The 20,236-nt window shown below is 54.8% G+C and overlaps 1 protein-coding gene across 1 annotated transcript in view; it reads left to right on the plus strand.

Annotated features, from left to right (window-relative positions):
- The window catches only part of JPH3 (junctophilin 3), a 54,923-nt gene that overhangs the window by 33,482 nt on the left and 1,205 nt on the right, over positions 1-20,236 (plus strand). The window contains exons 3-4 of the mRNA XM_026092040.1: positions 930-1,066; positions 7,543-8,531. Of these exons, the coding sequence (XP_025947825.1) occupies positions 930-1,066; positions 7,543-8,531 (1,126 nt within the window). The remainder of the gene's footprint in view (positions 1-929; positions 1,067-7,542; positions 8,532-20,236) is intronic.

Below are 20,236 nucleotides of genomic sequence, written 5' to 3' on the forward strand. Positions count from 1 at the left end.
AAAAAAAAAACCTTGACGAGCTCCTGACGAGTGAGTGCATGGGATAGTTTCTCCTCCAGCACCTTGGCCTGCACCACGGAAATGCCCTGATAAAGATGCATTAAAGGGTTTCGGGGCAGCACCGATTGCAGCCACTCCAAACCCTTCTCTTGGGGACAAATGATGCTTGTATTTACACCTCAGATGTGGGGGCAATCTTCAGTTTATCATCCAGAAGTGAATGTTTTGGTCAAAAAAAGCTTTAAATTCATTAATTCAGCCTTAGCGGCTTATGGGCATAGCGGAAACAGAGGTTTCTGCAGCTGCCTGCCCGGGCTGGCTCCTTCCTGGAGCGGCACATCCGTGGGCCCTCTCCCGATGGAGGAGATGGGCTCGTGTCAGGCTCCAGGTGAGAAATGCAGCTGGGGCGGAAGAGCCCTGGGCTGTAATTCCTGAGAAGCGTCGTGTCCATATTTSCAAATCTGCTGGGAGATTTGCAGCCTGGAAAATGTCCACTAAGGCAGCGTAACCCGTTTCCCAGCGATTGCAAGCTCCCAGCAGCAGCTCCTCCGTCGGGGCAGCGCCCAGCGGTTAGGGGCTCGGCCGAGGGAAATCTGGCCGTGTGGTTTGGGTTTCTCCGTGTCTGGCTCTGACCGCTTTCCTCGCCGTCTTTGATCCTTAGAGCAAAGCCGCAGTTTAACGCGAGTCCCTGCGCAGAGCCTCAGCCGCGAGATGCCGAAGGGCTCCGGGGCGGCAGGATGCGCTTGCCGTGGCCGGAGCTGGTCCGGCGATGGGGCTGCGCGTGCACGTGCCCCTCGCCGACCCGCGGCGGCTGAAAACACCCTTTCCACCGCAGCAAACCCAGCTGGGGAGGAGGGGGGGAACTCCCAAGTGCTTTGCTGCTGTCGCCGCTGCCTAACGCGCTCCTTGTCTCTCTGGTTCCCTTGCAGGACGTCCCACTCCCGGGCGAAGGCGGACGCGGCCGTGGCAGCGGCGCAGAAAGCTCAGGAGGAAGCGCGCAGCGCGAGATGCTCGGCCCCAGCCCGCTGCCCTGCCCGGGACGCCTGGGGTGGAGAAGCACCCCGTGGTGCCGGCGCTCAGGGGGTTTTAGCACAAGTCTTTGCACTTTCAACAGCTAAAGCTCTGCCTTGTGCAGGGCTGTGATTWCGGGGATCGCAGCTTTTATCACCAGCAATGCTGGTTTTAATTCATAGCCCGTGGTAGTTGCACAGCGAAAAAAAAAAACCCAAAAAACGACAGGAGCTCAGATGTTGAAATGCAAATGYGAATGAACCCAGAGACGGTCGCTGTTTTTAACCACACGGCTTTTAGAGCCCGGTCGTGATCTGTGTCGAGCGCTGCAGCGGGTGAGCGTTGACTCCTTCGCCAGGGCCCGACAAGCCCGTCCTTGCGCGTGCGTTTGCGCAAAGGCGATGGGGCGCGCGGCTCCGCCGAAAGGCAGCGACGGGTCCTCGCGGGCCCGGGGCGGGGGGGCTGCTTTGCTCATCGTGGAAGCAAAGTTGTCGGGGCTTTTCCTGGCCGCAGGAGAGGCTCGGGGAGGAGCGGAGCCGACCCGCAGGCGGGCTCCGGGCTCTGGGCTCCGGGCTGGGGCAGTGGCGCGCGGGAAGGCCCCCGCGAAGGCTGAGCGCCGCGGGGAGGACGAGGGGCCGAGGCAAGCGGGAGCGGAAAGATCTAAGTCTCCGCAGCAATAATTAACATAGTAATTAATATATGTGAATGGTTTTATTCAATAGTTTCCTTGCACCGAACCCTCATTAGAAGGCGTCTATCATTATTCCCCCCCCCCAGCGCTTTAACTGAAGATTACTCATTTGCCTTAATTGCTCCAGGGGCTGGCGGTGGTGACTCATTCCCGCGCTGCTGGTCGGCAGGCAGCAGCGAGCCGGAGGGGCTCGGAGCACCTTTGGGACCAGCTGGCTGTGCACGAGGTGCCGCTCAGCCGGGGGCAGCGGGGGGGGGGGGTCGGGGTACCGTTTCCTCCGCACGAGCTGCAGGACGCCGGCGAGCTCGGCCCCGAATCCGGCTGCGGCTGCAGACCTGCTGGGTCGGGGCGTCGCACGCCGGGTAGCCCCTCGTCCTCCCCGCCGCGCTCGGCCGCGTCCTGGGCTGAGCGTGCCTGGGGGGCCGCGCTCGCCCCGGCGGGGGCAAAGCAGAACCCCCTGCACGGCGGCGGAGGGGGAAGCGGTGGCYGTGGCCCAGCCTTCCTCTCCTTGCCAAGGTGCGACTGGTGCATCGGCAATGTGAGGTTCTTTGCGGGGCGGCATGGTCCCTGGGGCCCGTCAGCCCCGAAATAGTCCCTATCTCCAGTTCCTCCTGCCGAGAGACTTTGCTGCTTTAACATCTCCTCTCAAAAAAAAGATATTTTTAGGTAATACAATTTTTACTAGCTCCTGGACAGGGACACGGTGTTCGACTTGTGCTGGGTTTCTGGTGTTCACGTCTGGGTGGGTCGTGTGCGAGCGAGCAAGGGAGGGAGGGAAGGAGCTTCCACTTAGAGCACATTAAAAAGCAAATGCACCATCGGAGCCGCGTCGGGAAACATCGGAGCGCCCGCGGACGAAACCAGGCAGATAACAGCTGCGAGGGGCAGCGTCGCCCCACCAGCCTGCGGCACCGGGCAGCCCCACAACCTCGGGCCGCGAACGCGCCGATGCTYCCGGGGTGCCTGCGTTGCCTTGGAAGACACCGGCACCGGCTACGGCTGCCTGGAGCCCGCGGGAAAGCCGGCTTCGGGGCGCCGCGTCCTCCGGAGCGCTGGCACGACAGTGCTTCCAGGAACACCACGTGCTCCCCGGCTAATTTTAGCTCGGAATAATTGTCGAGCATCGGCGGACGGCGAAAGCCGGCAAGGCGGCACCGCGCAGCTGTCCGGCTCCTCCGCAAGGCAGCAGCCGCGCGCGGGGCCGGAGGGGCGGCCGTGGCGCCGGCAGCTCCATGCACCCGGCCGGGGGCTGCAGACACCCGGCGGCTTAACTGCCGCTGGGGGGGGGGGGGAGGGACACGAGGCGGCGTCATCTCAGCGCCCTGCAGGGCCGTGTGGGGGGTTTAAGACCAGAGGTCGCTTAATAAATTTGTCCCCGGTGCGGTTGCAGGGGGGGAGGATGCTGCAGATGGGCTGGTCCCCGTCTCGGGGTGTCTCGCACCTGCGAGCGATTTCGGCGAGCTCCCGGGGCGATGCACGGGGGAGAGGTGCAGGGTCGCGGCCGCCCGGAGCACGGCAGGGCTTTCCCACCGCCGCCGCGGGGTTTGGGGCGGCCGGGACGCTTGGGGCTGATGGAGCAGCGGGGCAGCAGCCCTGCGGCTGGTTGTTTCGGCTTTCTGGGCCTCGGGGTCATCGGAGGTGGTGGGACGGTCGCAGTGGAAATTCCTGCATGTGAAGGAAGAGCCCCAGAGCCCTGAACAGGGAAAGCTGAGCCAAAGCCTGAGACGAACGGAGACGCTCAGTTTGGGGTTTGATAGCTGCCTTTACAGCTTTCTCATGCAAACCCTTTTATTCCCTCCTTGCCTCAGTTTCCCACCTGTAAAATGGGAGGATGACCRGACTGGGAACATCTCAATAACAGCGACAAAACTTTGTATCCATATTTTTCACCAGAAAGCTCCCAGCAGCAGGCATGTTGCATGGGAATGGGACGGGTGGGATCTCCCACGAGCCGCCGCYGCCGCCGCTCGCAGCCCTGCCTGCTCCTCGGGGCTGACCTCCATCAGCAGCTTCCCCCAGGACGAGGTTTCCTCGGGGGCACCAGAGATAAGTGCAAGGGCTTCGGCCTCCCGCAGATGACTAGGGAACAAACCAGGACTGAAATATTTGAGCACTGTCCGAAAACACAGACAAAGAAATAGCATTTTCTGTGGCAAATAATAAAAAAAAATGACAGTCATTGGAAGGCCAATTTCCCATCGAGAAATTGCCACACTGGGAAATTTCCAGGCAGCCTCGGCGCTATTTACCTCCCCCGCTTTAGGCGCTTCGACGGGAGCTCTGGGCCGGCTGCTGCGCCCGCGCGCGGCTCCCGCAGCCCGAGCAGGAGGAGGCCGGTGCCGAGCCGGCCGCTGGCCTGGCATCCCGGTGGTCCCCGCCGCCGGCACRGAGCGGGAGGCCGGCGAAGGCCGTATCCTGGTGGCGGCAGCTCCCAAGAAGATGCGATRGAGAAAATTACTCAGCAGAAGCAGAGAGATTAGAGCAGGCGCTTCAGAGCATTTATTTTTAAACCATGGTAAGAAAATTGAGTTCTTCCTTTCTGAGACTCATTTCTTGTCTAGCCATAGCAATTGCAATTAGATGCATTTCAGGGGCATTAGGCAGTTAATATATTTATCAAATTATTCACGTAATTTAGCAAAGCTTTAGCTGGGAACAACTATGCCTTGAGAGGGTAAAATGAGAATTAACCACTGTTAGCTTTTCCCCCCCTCAAAACAATTTGGTGGCTCGTAAAGGATTAATGCGATGGAGATTTTGTAATAGTCTGGAGAAGCAGCATGCTTCGTGCGAGCCGGTCTCCTCCGTGGAGCACCAGCCCTCGGGCATCTCCTCCTCAGTGCCCCATCTGCCRCTCCTGGAGGCGCCGGTGACGGGGACAGACAGCGGGACAGTCTTGCCGCACTCCTCCTAGTGCATGACAGCCTTCCCGTGAGCCTGGAGTCTTCTCCCTCTTCTGTAACCACCCCTCTCCTTACCGAAATTTAACACCCTGGGTTCCTGCCCTGTTCTCAGTGGAGAACGGTTGATCCCCTTCGCTCGGCAGCAAACGTCACGAGCCTGCGGACTGGGTCCCTCCTCAGCTTCCTCTGCCCCGGGCGGCGGGGAAACTCAGCCAAAACTGAAAACTCAGCTCTTTCCGTCTTTCCTCGTAGATCATTTTTCCAGACCTCTGGTCATTCATCATTTTTCATGCTCTCCTGTGGATTTGTTCTGGCCTGTCCTTATCTTTAGTGAAGTCTGGTGCTCAAAAGCCAGATGCAGCGCRTCTGCTGAGAGCTTCCCTGTGCCGCACGCAGCAGGAGGGTGGCTGCACGGCRCAGCACGCTCCTCGCCCGGCTTTTGGGGTGATGGGTTTGGTTTCTGCTTTCTTTTTGCAGCAGGAAACATTGCTCAGTGCTTTTCAGGACCTGCCGCTTCCATTGCATGCAATAACAGTGCTCTCCTGGCTTCAGCAGAGTCGAACGAAGAGGCGGCCCCAGCGCTGAGCTCCCCCTGCCCAGCCCTGGTCCCGCTGACTCCCTAGCTGAGCTTTTGCATAAGGGCTTTTGATACAAAACCTTTTTCTTCTTCTTTTTTTTTTTCCATCTGCCTATTTAACCAGGTGACATTAAGGGCGCTGGGTTGGAGGGTGTTTCTGCAGGGGGTTATGCCAGCACTCCTGCCTTGCAGGGCACCGGCCAGCGATGGAGGTGAGGATGGTGAAGCTGGTATCGCTGCAGCCAGGCTCCCGGGGCACCCGCTGCGAACACAGTACGGTGCAAACACCTGAAAATGAGAGTCAGGGACGTTATCTGGTCCAGGAGCTCTTTGCAGTCCTGCTAAAGCTCAGCCCCTCGCTCGCCGCGGCTCAGTGTCCCCCAGCGCCAACCTGCTGCGGGTGCAGAGCCCAGCCGGGAGCAYGACAGCGCGGTCGCGTGAACAGGGCTGGCGAGGAGCAGCGAGCGCGCTGGCGCTGCCCGCCTGCTTTCAATGCGCGCGGCAAACTTGACTAGGAAATTGGCACCRTGCTTGGAGCACGGGAATAGCAGCAAGTGAATGCCGTGAGGGTCTGTATCAGACAGCGGTGGAGAGTGTGAGCTGGGTGYGCGTGAAAGAAGCGCTGCTGCCAGCTTTCCCACGGCAGGGCAGGACACTCGTGGCCTCCGTGCGCCACCTCCCTTACCCAGGGCGCGGGGTTTTCGTAGAGGCACCTTCRGCATCAGCTTCCCAAGCCAGGGCTGGCATTTGACGTTACGCAGACATGCTGTGGAGGAAGCTAGCGTGGACTTCTGCACGCGCTGTTAGTGGAAGTCAGCAGGCTGCTAGGTAATTGCAKGCACACGCGGCTGCTCGGAAATCGAGGGGGACGTAATTTCTGTATTCAGCTACGGAGACTGATCTGCGGCAGAGCGTGTTTTGATCACAGCGAAGTAAAGGACAACCACGTGTATTAAACTCCCGCAGCCCTGAACGCGCTCCCTTGCTCTTGCCTAGCTGCGAGGCCTGGGTGCCCCTGCAGCGTCCCGTCGCGCTGGGCTCCGGGCGAGCCCTGGGAGGGACCCGGGCGGTCTCTGGGGTCGTTCCCAAGGCCAGCAAGGGAGGCTGAATGGGGAWAGCTGCATGCCCTGCTCAGCTGTATGGGGAAGGTATTGGTTAAAAGGAAAAYGTACCCGGCCGTTTGCAGTTCTCTTTCGGCTGATGTATAGAGTTGTTGTCCCCCCCCCCCCCTTGATGGGAGGCTCCCCCAATGCAGCACATCCGCCCAGATGGGAACATCTCCATGGGAAACCTAGAGGCGAGGTGCCCCTTGCTTACCTCGCAGGGACAAAAGCGACRTGGTTCCCATCCCGAGGCAGGGAGTGGGCGCGGGGGCGATCCCGACGTGCCCTCAGCACGCATGAGGGCCGAGCACGAGGCGTGCTGCGCGCCACCTCCGGCTGGGTCTCGGATTTTCCCTCACGTGCCTGCGAACYGGATTTGGAGATGATGGAAGAAGGTGGTCAGATGGATCCGCGCAGAACGCAAATGGACAGGGACGTAATCACCTTAGCGGGATTAGAGTCACTGGGGCTGCGCGCAGCACATRAACGGTGCCCATGGGAGCCAGGCGCCTGCGCTCGGAGCAGGGAGCGATGCAGGCTCCTCCCTGCCAGAGCTGCAAGCGCCTGGATAAAGCGGGGCCGTACGCAGACGACAGCCAGGGCCTGGCGGCAGTGCTGGCCCGCTCCTGAGAAGGTCCAGGGCTCCCGGTGGCTCTGCCAAAAAAGCAGGYTGGGTGGTTTATTGCTGCCTTGCACGGGGCCACCGCGTGCAGGGTCTCTGCTGGCTGGGGGGCAGGAGGGGAGGCAAGAACTGCAGGTGCCAAAGGACTGGCCATGGCTGAGCCTGGTTTAATCGGTTGGAAATGAAAGCCACAGTGGTGGCAGGCGGTTTGTGGCTCTCTTTCTAAAAAAAGGTAGGTGGCCCTCGCATTTACAGCGGTGAAGAAATGCTGGCTTAGTGCATGATGAAGCTGAAGGGAGAGCAAAGCGTTTCTGTTCCTGGACGGGGCGGTTGCCCTTTCTCCCGTCCTTTGAGCCAGCTTTGCATCCTCCTCCCGTTTCGACAAAGCCTGCATCCGAAGGCGAGCTGTTTCACTAAGCCGCCTCCTGTGCGGGGCTGCAGCTGCCTGCACCATGTCGTTCTGTGGCTGCTCTGGATGAKACCAGGTTTGGTGTTAAACTAGTGACACCTTTTTCTCAGTCTAGTAGCAGGAAGACATTTATTGTGCTACTCTGTTGTTGTCCTGATCTTGCCCTGTGGCTTCCCTGCCATCCAACACGCTCAGTCCTATTCTTTGACATGAAAAACTCCAGTAGGTGCCCACAGAATAGAAATAATCCTGTTGCATTTTTCTCTCTCTTTTCTCTCAACTGCAACACAAAAAGGGCTCGAATGCCAGAGGCCGAAGCGCCAGAATTCGAGTGATGACATTGAGGTCCTTTCCACCGGGACGCCGCTCCAACAGGAAAGCCCCGAGCTGTACCGGAAAGGGACCACCCCGTCTGACCTGACTCCCGATGACAGCCCGCTGCAAAGCTTCCCTGCCAGTCCCTCCTCCACCCCGCCGTTGGGCCCTTCTTGCAGGAACAAGAGCGCGCATTTCTCCAGGCAGGTCTCGGTGGACGAAGACAGGGGTGGGGAGATCCAGATGTTGCTGGAGGGACGCGGTGGGGACTACTTGCGACCCAACAGCTGGAGCGAAGAGAAAGTCAGTGGGACTCGCGGCGTGAGAAGTGGGACGCTGCGCAGCGGTCAGCTAGGGTCAGCCTCCATCCCCGAAGACTACAGAGGCCGGAGTGGAGGACACAAACACTYGGCCTCCAACCACAAGCAAAGAGAGAGGTGGACAGATTCCCCAGCCACGGTTTCTTGGACTTCCCACCACAGGTCCCACAACCACAGCTCAGGGAGCTCCAAACTGCTTGAGCTAGATGAGGAGAAGATGAGCAATTATGAGATGGAGATGAAGCCCCTCATGAGGATGGATTCTTATATGCAAGAGATTCACACCCAAAAAAGACACTATAGCAAAGGGGGACCCTGCAGGAGCATGGCTGATGACCACCGTGGGGAAGACCGGGGCTTCGGGGTTCAGAGACTGAGGTCTAAGTCCCAGAACAAAGAGAATTTCAGGCCAGCTTCCTCTACCGAGCCTACGGTGCAGAAACTGGAAAACCTGAGATTCGGGGACAAAGCTGAACCTCGGCTACTAAGGTGGGACTTAACCTTCTCCCCGCCACAGAAATCCTTACCTGTTGCACTAGAATCCGAAGAGGACAATGGGGACACGCTCAAATCCAGTACGGTAAGTAGGCAAACTTGTGTGTTGAAATCTGGCCAAGAAACCTGGTGCAGAGCTGTTGTGGTACTGCAGCAGAGTGGAAAGGGAGTTCGCTCTGCCAGCAGAACCGATCCCTGAATTACCCTGTGTTTGTGCCTTGAATTCCCCCCACTTCTCCCATGCGACATCATAGAGTATGTTGGAAGTTGATGTGGAGTTTTCTGTGCAGCTTTCAAAAGCTTGCTTTGGCTGCAGACTGTCTGGGTGGGAGCAGTGGGTTTTTCAAYAGAGGATGCGAGCAAAGAAGTTTGATTTTGTTTTGCAACTTAGCCCAGGGCCAGCAATAAAAATACATTAGATATTGCTGGGTTTTTGAACATGTACCTTGTGGAAAAGCTGCAGGACTAGGCTAGCCTTTGTTGATGCTACCTTATGGTTAGGTTATAGCAGCAGAACTTCACGTTGGTCTGAGCGTGACGTGACTGTTGCAACATCCCTGCTTAAATCCTGATAGCTTGGTATTGCATCAGCCTGCAGTGCTCGTCCTCGCTCCGCTGCAACGTGCTGGCACCACCTGTTGCTGCAGCGGCCTTGTCACGATGTTGTGCTGGGAACCTACACAAGGTGCCATGGCCATGGAGCAGGGCACATGGTGGCAAAGGCTCGGCTGATAATCTGTGGGGGCTGGACTCGGTACGGTTTTGCTCCTCTTGTTTGTAAGGAATAGAAGCACACGCTGTAGAAAGCTGGGGAAATATGGTTTGGATGAACTACTGTGGCCTGATTGCAGCGCTRACTGGAACATCATTCTCAGAGAAATTATCAATGGGCCAGCGGTGCACTGGAGTGGGGGGATTGAGTGGCTTTCTGCAGGGGTCCATCCTGAGTCGATCATTGCTCGGGGTTTTTAACGATCTGCATGGTGCAATACAGCTCATGTTTATCCAGTGTGCAGATGTCACCGAGCCAGGAGGGGCTGCAAGCACTCTGGTGGGGGGGGGGGGGGGGATGTAATGCAAAAGGATCTTGGCAAGCTGGAGACAACAAGATGCAGTTCAGTAAGGATGCACAGGCAGGGAAAGCAAAGGGCAAGTGCAGTAAGGAGTAACGGGCTAGCCAGCGGTTCTGCAGATCGGGGTGATACAGTGGATTAGAGCCGAACATCAGCCAATACTATCACTCAACCGTGAAGAGCGCGAGTACGCTCTGAGCAGGAGCACAACTTGTGGGACTCACAGGATAAGAGCTGGTGAGACATCGAGTGCTGCGCTCCTCATTTCAGGAGAGCCAAGGACTCACTGGCGACCAACGGGAATGACTGGCTGTCTCAAAGCATGAGCTGTGAGGAAAGACGGGAAGAGCAGGAGTTGTTCAGGTTAGAGAAGAGGAGACAGAGCAATCTTCAAACACATAAACAGCTGCTGCAAAGAGGAAGGGAATAATTTGTTCTCCGTGAACAGAATTAATGGGCTTAAATTCAAACAGCAGAGGTAGAGGTTAGCTATTAGCCGTTACAAGCAAGTCAAGGGCTGGAATAAATTGCTTGGGGAGGCTGTGGTAGCTGGGAGGGAAGGAGATGGACTAAGAACAGGTTGGACAGCTGTAGCACAGATATAACTTGGACAGAGTTGAACCAGCTTGGGAGAAGGCTGAGCTATGCGACTTCCCCACGTCCTTTCCCACCCCGGCTTTTAATGACTCCAGGACCTACCGTTGAGAGCAGCTTCCTTCCTTGTTCTTCCCCTTGGGTTTGCATTGCTAGGAGAGGTGGTGGTGGTCCGGTGGGAGCACGGCCACCCCGGCTTAGCACCGCTGTCCCTGTGCGGTGGGGAAGGCAGCGATGCTCAGAATTTGCCCTCGCTGAGCGAGCGGCAGGGCTGATGGGTCCTGTGCCGCCGGACGTACCCCAGCCCAGGCGAGATGCGCACCTGGGAACCGGGAAATCTGCAACTCTCACGTGGTGACATTTCAAGCTCAGGCAGAAAAGAGGACCTGGGCTGCCCTGTCAGGACAGCAGAAGACGCTTGTTTGTTTGAGAGACAGGGATTGTAAACGTAAGTGACATTTGTCAGTCACTCTGAAAGCCTGGGCTGGAGGCATCCTGGTCTGCAGTGTGTGATTACGGTTGCCATACCTACCAGCATCCCTGCTCTTCCAGCCGCCTGCCAACAGCTTTGCCAGCAGCGCAAAGGTGTCGGTACCTGCAGCCAAGGGATGACAGCGAGCAGGTGGGGGAAAGGAGGGAGCAGTGGCATCTTCAGCGAGCCCACTGCCTGCTGCGACCACGGATAAGTCTCCCCCACGCCCAGCCCTGAAGCCTGCTTGCTTCCCATTCATCTTGCAGGCTTCAGCGCAGGCTCAAAAGCGCCCACACAGCGTTTGAGAACTGAACATTGTGTTTGCTGGTGGACTGCACTGTAGGACACATCTTGTCTGCCCAGAAAAAACGAGAGCTCTAGGTGAAGCCTGCCCTGAGCACACACCAGTGAGCAAACAAGAGGGTGGTGAGTCCAAACTGGGCTGTCTTTACCTGCTGGTGTAGATGCCTGGGAAACACTAAAGAAATGAAAGGTATCGTTAAGAGCCTAACAGGCTTTCAGAGGAAAAGCAGCCTCAGTCATTGCAYGGACATCAACGCTGTTGAAGTCTGTGGGACTTGCAGATGGTCCACACCTTTGATAACGTGACCTCGCATGGCCGCAGGGAACTGGGAGAGACATGGGTGCCTCAGCACAGAGGCAGAGTCCCGACACATGGCGCGAAGGAGGAATGAAGCAAGCGTTTCTCCTCGCCCAGAGTTAGGTGTTCCTTGGGGAGATCGCTGGCACAGAGAGTCCTCGTGTCTCTCCCCACCCAGCCCAAGTTAGACACGCTGCTGAGGCTCACACCTTGCGTTCAGACCCCAGCCTGTGTGCCAGAGCCATCGCCGTTACGTAAATCTCTCACGCCCRGGGAGGAGGGCTCGAGCGGCAACTTTGGAGGTAAACAGGCACTAATGCAACATCACATTAATGGCTATTTTGAGTGAATCCCAAACAATAACGAACAGGCGCAGTCTGCATGTAAAGATGCATAGAAAAGCCATTAGAATGCACATCATACTTTTAAGTGCTGTAGCTGTGAAGCAGCATGTTCAGTTTTCTCACATTCATAACCGAGGGTGGAACAGATGGCGAAGGTTTGGGAGGAAGCTAATGTAATACAGAGGAAGAGATAATATGTGGATTTAAATAACCTACAATGCCAGCAACAATTTGTTCTAGCAAGAATTCCACTCTGCGAGCAGGGTTTTATTCCAGTGGCCTGGCAGAGAGGGGGGTCATCAGAAAGGAGCAGGGTAAAAGGTGTAAAAGAGGGGTGGAGGGTGCAGCGATTTGTGTTGCAACTTCCTGCGTGACACCGTAACCTTGCCATCAAGGATCGCAAAGCATTTCCAGGTTCAGAAACCATAGTGATTTCCTGAGGAGGAGAGGGAAGCTAAGGGGGACGAATTTACCCCACAGCCTGCCCTCAACCTGCCTCAGTGCGTGCTCCGTGACACGAGACGCTCACATGCTCAGTTCTGCACAAAACATTGCGCCCACGAGGGGTCTCATTCATGCTCCAGATTTTCCGATGCAGAATTAAGGCTCCCCAACTTCCCTGAAGCCCCATTTAGCCATGCCAGTTTTAGATAACCCTCCCCTTCCTGCCTCCAGCAGCTTGCCTCCAGCGTGCAGGCAAACCACAGCTCCCGGGGAAGGCTGTGTGTGTGTGTGTGCGTGTGTGCGCGCGCGTGTGTGCCCACGCCATTTCAGCTTGCATGACAGCCTGCTTCCCTGTGATCCACAGCACTGCCATCTGTGAAGCTGCTCACTGAAAAGGGCATTTCTCATCCCTAAGACAGCTGGGCTGCTTCAGAAAGGTGCCTGCCAAGGAAAGAGAAGGATGCTGTTAGCTAAGTAGGTCTATTTTTGCCCTACCTGGAGTATCCCTGTGCAAAGCTGAGGTTACCCTCGCAGGTCAGCCTGCTTTAAAAATAATCCGCCACAAACCAGCTCCACACAAGGCTCAACGAGCCCGGCGGGTTGGCTCTCCGTTAGCGTGTCACCTCCAGCCCAGTTCAGGAGCAAACGCACCTCCGTCAGCGCCCACAAGGCATGAGAAGGGGTGCAGGTCTTGGAAGGAAACAGTCTCAAAACTACCCCTGCTCTTCCCCTCTTGATTTCTGTCTTAGAAGAGAGGCTGGAACGGCTGGGGGCTGTGGGGTCCCTTGGTTTCCAACCTCTTGCAACGCGTGCACAAGCGAGGATGCAGACCTCTAGAGAAGTCAGACATATAGGTTGCTGTACGAGCTATGGGAACTTTGTTTTTCACAGTCGTTTTTCACCAGTTCCTTAGAAACAGGCCCCAGATGCCCCCTTCATGGGGGCTGCACACCAGTAATTGAAAACTGCTCTTACAGAGGTCATTTCTTGAGGCCATCACTCAATAACATTGATGAAATTCAGGAAAGCATTCTGCACTGCTTGGCATTCACTACCAGGGGACTTCGGGGTTTCAGGGTCATCAAGCCAGTGCTACATTCATACAAATGGTTTAAAATTACATTTAAGGCCACCCGCTCTTTCTGTATCTCTGTGTGCACTGACCCCTGCACGCACAGAACAAACTCACATCAATTGTCATCGTTTGGGCAGATGAAAACGGGAGCAAGCGCGCCAGGATGAGTGTCGGTGTTGTCGGATTAAGAGAATTATATGAACATCACCATCCCTTCTGGCCTTAAAGGACTGTAAGGTGCAAAGCCCAAGCCTGTGCCTGAATGCTTCGCAGGTTCCTAGATCCTTTGAGAAGATCTAAAAGAGGAAAGGAAGGGGGAGAAAAAGGAATTGTTGAGACACTGGAAGGGGAAAGAGGTTTTCTAAAATGCCAGCAACCCACGTTTTTAGGGTTGGGGAAAAAAAGGATGCATCTCCTTTTCTGCAGGTGCTGAACATCTGTAGCTTCCAAAGAGGAAAATAAGTGTTACAGGCACACAAGTACTCAGTGTGCCTGTAAGAAAGGCCAGAACTCAGGGACAAATGGAGCCTGATTCATCTGCCTGTCCTCATTTAGCAGGAGCAATCACAGGTATTTAGATGAAGACTTTTCTGGGGACATGTCGTGGTCTCACTAAAGGCAATGGGAGAGCTCCCTGTAGGTGTGACTAGGCTTGATACTTGGCCCTGTAAAATCCCCTGTCTCGTCTCATCACGAAAGCCCCACGCTAGGGCAGCAGCCAAAAGACGCCAACCACCCCTGACATTTTCATCCATTGTCACATGCTGTCGGATAAAATCTGAGCGGTCTCAGTTGTTTGCTAAGGGCACCAGCCTCTTATTGTAACTTAATCGGGGGAAGCAGTCGCAGCCTTTCGTGGAACAGGGTTGGCAAACAAATTTTGCAAGGCATCTGCTCGGTTAAGGATCTCAGAAAGACCCGTGTCGGCTCCAGGTATCAGCCCGAGAGGCAGGGAGGGATCCCAAAAGCTGCAGTGCCTTGCTCGCTTGCTTTCTGTGCAAGAGGCGGATTTGCTATCAGGATATTCTGAGCAGGTTTCACTGTCGCTGGGGAAAGCAAAAGGAGGCAGCCAATCTGCGGCGAGCGCAGCGCCGTGCCGGGGCGCGCGGGGAAGGGATGGAGACGGCACTGCAGGCTGCGGGGCCGCGCTGGAGCCGAGGAGGGTACCGCGGAAGGGGGGGGGAGCCCCGTCGAGGCTCGGCGGGAGCAAGGGGACAGAGCGCAGCAACTTGCCCCAGAAATAGCAGCTCCCCGCCAGCGTGGGCAACGAACGCTCCTTCCCTCCGCTTCTGCGGGGCTCTGGAGCTCATTCTGAAGGGATCGACCTCGGGGCGGAGCGTTTTCCTTCAGAAAAGTTAGTCACTTTAAGCCCTAAAAGAATGCAAAACGAGATAAAAATAACAACTGGCTGTTTCCTCTGTAATGAGCTGACACCCACCGCCTGCACAGGCAGCGGCACATCCCAGCCGGCGACTGCAAAGGCGGGCCGGGGGGAGAGCTCTGCTGCCGCGCGGCCCCTGGCAGCGGCCCCCTTCCCCAGCTCCCTGTTTCCCTTGCCAATTCAGCCGCCCAGAAATACTGCTGGATTTCTGAGCAGCTTCACCTGCATCTCAGGCCGGGCCTGCTGCAGGCGGCGGAAAGGCTCCCGTCGCCCTATGGACCAGTCTGCTGGGAAAGGAGCCTGGAGCCTTTCCTGCGGTTAGTCTCCCGAGGATAAACCCCCTGGCTGAACCCCGTGGTCCCCCCAGTCCTCCTGTCTCAGGTTTTCCCGTGGCTTTTTCATCAGGCGTCTTCCCCAGGTCTCCTAACGCAGCCACGTTCTGTGTCTGGCTTCTCCTTGCCCCTCTCCTCCCAACGGGAGGAACGCAACAGGTTCACACCACGGTCCCCGAGGGCCCGGCGCGCGCGCACGAGCTCTAGCCGCACGGGTGCGAGCGCGAAGAGCAGCCCTGCAGACGCGCGGCTGCAGTCAGTCGCAAGGCGAGGGGCGAGCCAGGCGCCAGCGCGTGGGCCGTGAGCCCGGGGCTGCAGCGTCGCCGCCGCCGCCGCGCGCCGGAGGAGCTGCCGGAGAGACAAAGGCAGCGCTTTGGGGGTGGTTTTTATTTTTTTTATTYATTTTTTTTTAATAACAGAACAAGCAAACAGCAATCAGAAAACTGTTCTTCCTCTCATCTCTTTCATGTACAGAAATGGCAGGAATTACTTGTAACAATACGAGAGAGAAACGTGGTGCTTAACTCGACAGCGTCCTTTTAAAACCCTTTTAATGTCAGGGGGCCTTTGATGGAGCCGCAGAAGGCACCTCACTCACTGCGCCACAGTCACCCGCGGTTCAGGTTAGGTTTTGGAGCCCAACTCCACATTTTCTTCTACCTTGGAAAAACCTGGGGTCAAATGCCAGCTTTTGACTGAAAGGAACCCAAATCTTTGAGCAGCACCAAACCTTGAAAACATCAGGCCCGAACACACAGTCAATTCCCTGCTACACACACCTGTAACACGGGGACTTACCCAGAACCAACAAAAYGGTTCATTAAGCAACACGACCCCCTACACGGGCTGGAATAATGCTGAGTCTCACCTGAACGTACACACGGGCTTCCCAGCTGGATTTGAATCTGGCATTTGGACCTCGGTTTGTTCGTTTTCTATCCAAGTCCTCCCCGTTTCCGAGGGGGAACGGCCCCGCAGTGCAGTGCGCGCTGCAGGGACACCACACCTCACGCAGCCTGCAATGGTTCGGAATAGGTAGCTGGAAGAGAGCGGCTCTTGTGCTCGTGAGGACTGCTGGATGGACACACATCGCTTCTGTGCGCACACATCACCTCCTAGCACTGGGTATTCTGCCCGTCACTCACAGAGCAGCACAYGGACGCTGCAGCCCCGAGCTCCCCAGCAGAGACCAGTGGGGAGCCCGAGTCCCTGCACAGTGCCATTGCACCTTTCCAACCTCAGTCTCTGCTTCTAAGAGGTACCAAGGACAGAAGTGATGAGCTTCTGGGYAAATCCCTGTTTTCTTTCAAGGCACTTAGCCGCTTGCCTCTTTTCCGCAGCACGTGGCTTTTCTGTACCACCCGACTTAGCTGCACACCGCTATCAAGCACCTATTCCCGTTATCCAGGCACGTTCTGGGCAAAGCCTCACCCCAGCTTCCCTGTGCTCCCTTCCCGGAGTCACTGGAGGCGCAGCAACATGCTGGAGAAGGCAAAGTTAATCCCTTATGTCTCTCTTGGTAAATGCTCTTCAACTGTTTAGCAGCAGCCTGTTCCTGTCAGTGATGGTGGGGGGGATTTGTCAATTCAACACAAATGCCGGGGAGCTGCTGAGTTTTCAGCGTTTTTTCTGGTGCTGAGACTGGAAAACAATGTATATATTTTTTGCTGATCCAAGTCCTTAGTAATTACACTTAATAGGTCCCAGAGGGATTCCTAGGTAACCTGCACTATGGTTTCCATGGCAGAGAAACATAGCTTGTACTCTGCGATAACAGATAATAATGGATTGTTAATACTTAAATTAATTATGCTACAATTGTATTTGTAAACCAGCTGTCCCTTGTATTCCCAGTAAGACTCTTGAGTTGCCACACAACAGTTAAAAAAAAAACCAACACAAACAAAACAGAGAGGCAGAAATGGTAGCGCTTAGCTTCAGCCATGATCAGAACAGCAATGGGGCAATAATGACCGACTGAAAGAAACATTCAGAAAGATAACTACTGCTTCACTGAAACATTTCACTCGTTATTTCTCCAATTATGATTACCATTACTACTACTGTGCCATAATAAGGGTTTATTCGTTTTTTAATACTTAAATGGGTTTGGATCTATGTTCCAGCTCTCTAAACTTTGGAGGAAATCTTAAAGTCCTTGGAGGCAATCCCTGCTTATACAGAAGCACCCTTTTACCTACCCAGTCCTGGTGCACCTGGCCCTTCATGGGCAGGTGTTTTTCTCCTACTAAGAAGGAGCCCTGGGATCTTATTATATATATATATATATATAAAAAAAAAAAATCCCAGCCCCAGAGCTGTCTTGCTTTGCTGATGAAATTTGCCATCATCTACTATGCAAGCAGAAAGCACATCAGAGATTGATTTAATTTTTCCTTTCCTGGAGCCAGGCTGGTAACCATTCTGGGTGGAATTCATCTCACGTCACTTGGTCTACAGACAGCCTAGGTGGTTAGCTCAGACTAGATGTCTAACGTTTAAACAGCTAAAATTGGGTGAGAGGACGCTGCCAACTGGCGTCTGCTTCCTAGCAAAGCAGGTTCTGGACTTGTGGGCACTGTGCTGGGAGGCAGAGTGGCATTTCGAAACTGAGCCCTGTCTCCTGAATGACAGACAGGGGAGTTTAAACAAATCTTTGCAGTTCTTGACGGCCTTCTCTAGCACGACTATTTCAGGCCTGACTGAAGAGAGTGTTGTAGCTTTTAAAAAGGCAAGAAAAAAAAAAAAAGAAGGAAAAGCTTTGCAGGCTGCTTGCTATCTGTGACACACAAACCCCAGGTTCAGAAAAGCAACTCAATCTCTGGCTTTCTAGTGCTCCCGAGTCTGAGATACTGCTGGCCTCAGAGTTTCCTCTGGGCTTCTCTTTAAAGGTCAAGTAACGCAAAGATGAGATAAAGCACCACTGAACTACTAAAGCAATATGCAAAGCTGCAAATCAAGGGCTATTTCTCTTATTCCTAAATATGGGTGGGTCGAGCATGTGGTGTACAGAGTTGTAAAAGTATTAGCTACTAGTTCTGAAATGCTGGATACGGCTACATCAGTGGGAGTTCACTGACCTATTGCCAGGCTGGGCTCTGGAAAACATCCCTTCCAAAGCACAAAACCAGAAGTGATTCATCTTCTGACTGGGCACTGAGCAGGAATCGCTTCTTAGAAACAGATGACACATATCCCAGGACAGTCGTGCCATCAAAGGGAAGGAGAAGGACATGCGTTTACTCTGAGCAGAGGTTAAGGCACAAAGATCTTACTAGTTAGAAATTAGCCAGACATAAGAAGCATTTAGAAGTGCAGCAGGATTCATAACTGGAGCTAAAACAGAAGCTTCAGAATCACAAAGCTGCTTATCAGATCAGCTGTCACAGCCAGGCCTCCAGCCCCCTGCTCAGATATGCCGGTGTCTCCCCAGGGGGGAATATCAGTACCTAATATTGCTGCATGGAGAGTCTTGGAGTCCGCACAGGGAAGAGGGTGTTAGAACGAGGAAACTGTAAAAAGGAAGCAGAATTTGTAGGCTGTCAGACAGTTGGATTTTAGCTATTCAGTTTGCAAAGAACCCTCCCCTCCCAGGTCATCCTATTTCAGGGGATGCATTCCTGGCAAATGCAGAGGACCCAACATAGGTAAAGCAAGCGTTTTCTCCCGGCTCTACATTGAACAGGGAGAGGTGCAAGATGCAAATAGGTGCAGACTGAACCAGGTTGCCGAGCAAAACTTTGGTGCACGGGAATCCAGCTGCAGCTGAAGCAAGCGGGTATGTGCATGCTGCTCGGGTTGTTGGCTCCCCTCACATTTCAGATGAGGACATAACTTTGAAGTACTGGTGTATAAATGAAGGGCATGTGCCCTCCTTGGACACCATCCATCACTGTCCCCTGAACACAGGTGCCAAAGGATTGAGAGCTCAGTCCAACCAGCAGGTCGATTCCAAAGCGTCTGTGTTTGTGAGGACAGACATGCCAGGGAATTAAGAGACAGACAGTCCTGCTCTAAGCCTTTTTTTATGGGATGAGAAAGCAGCCTCCAGAGGGTATCACAGGCTCGTGTCAGTTGGTATATAAGTTTGCCTCCTGCCTGTTATTGAGATGATCTAGCGGTGTGAGCAGAGCAAGGGCAGAAACGGTTGCTGCTTCTTTGGCAGGAGAAATCAAGCTGCAAGTGGACCAAGGCTAAATACAAGCGTGATAGAGAGCAGTTAAGTCCTCCCCTGGCTGTGAGGTAGAGGGAACCGAATGCATTTTGTGACTCTGTGGTGCCCTGCCAACAGAAACAATGACAGTGATAATCACCTGCAATCTGTTATTATATTAACACGAGCTCAAAATCGTGAAACCCGGTAATCTTTTGAAATGAAGCTAAACCACCAAAAAGTAAATAACACACCGCATCGCAGGGCCTGGCAGCAGCAAGGCCGGGGGGGAGGAGTGGCAATGGGGGGGGGGGCGGTTTCTGCCTTTGAAAGGGTTTGCGTGGTACACGCGGAGAGATTTGCTCGGCGCAGTCAAGCATGGATACCTGGCTGCCAGGAGAGGCTCTGCAATCCTTCCTTTTGGTTGGCTTCCTCTGACCCTGTTGCTAAGCGACAAACATGCCTTTCCAGCGAGCTCCAGCATCCTCTCTCCCACCCACTCCCAAATGTGAACTGAATCAGCCTGCTCAGAAGAGAGACGCTCTCTGTCCAGCAAGGAGCTTTTCTCCAGCAGCTCTGCAGTATGGTGCAAGGACCTGCTCGCAGAGGGCGGCCACCCCTGCCTTCTGGCAGCCGGAACAGGCAAAGGCGCGCTGTTACAGGGACAGGAGCGAGACGTAAAGTGCTTGTACCATTCTGGGCAATTAGAGCTGGAACAGCTCAGTTGCAGCAAGAATAGATGAGGATACCAGCTACTCCGAGAAATAGCTACCACCTACCTGCACGCACGCTTGCTCACCCTGATGCGAGCCACATTAACACTTTAGGACAGCAAATGTTTGATGGCCTGCGATGGCAGGGACTGGGAGGCGGGGTGGATGTTTTCTGACTGTGGTTCTGGATGAAGATCGGTTGTAGGGCTGCCTGCAGTCCCGATGCCGAGTGGTCTCTCTTCCCAACATTCCTGGGATGCTAATGGGGTCCAACAGCCACATCCTAATCGGGTTCAACACAAGGCAACAGCATTAAGGGGAATATGAGCTAACTGAAAACACTTCAGTGTAAGACACGTCAATCAGAGCCAGTTGTCCAGACTGCCTTTATGGTCAGTGGAAAGTAACGGAYACTTCTGGGGTGATTACCCAGATGTCTGGTTAATCCAGGCTAARGTGGTCATCTGATACCAGCCAGCAGAGCCACTCCTGTCTCCTTGACCTACAATGGGAGTTTAGACAACTGGCTCATAAGAAAATATATAATGTTCAGTGAGATAATCCCACCCTAGAAACCCAGCTGCAGCCAGGTGTTCCTACACTGACAC

The sequence above is a fragment of the Apteryx rowi genome, unplaced genomic scaffold, assembly GCF_003343035.1.
Source record: "Apteryx rowi isolate R43461 unplaced genomic scaffold, aptRow1 scaffold_94, whole genome shotgun sequence".
Classification (NCBI taxonomy): Eukaryota; Metazoa; Chordata; class Aves; order Apterygiformes; family Apterygidae; genus Apteryx; species Apteryx rowi.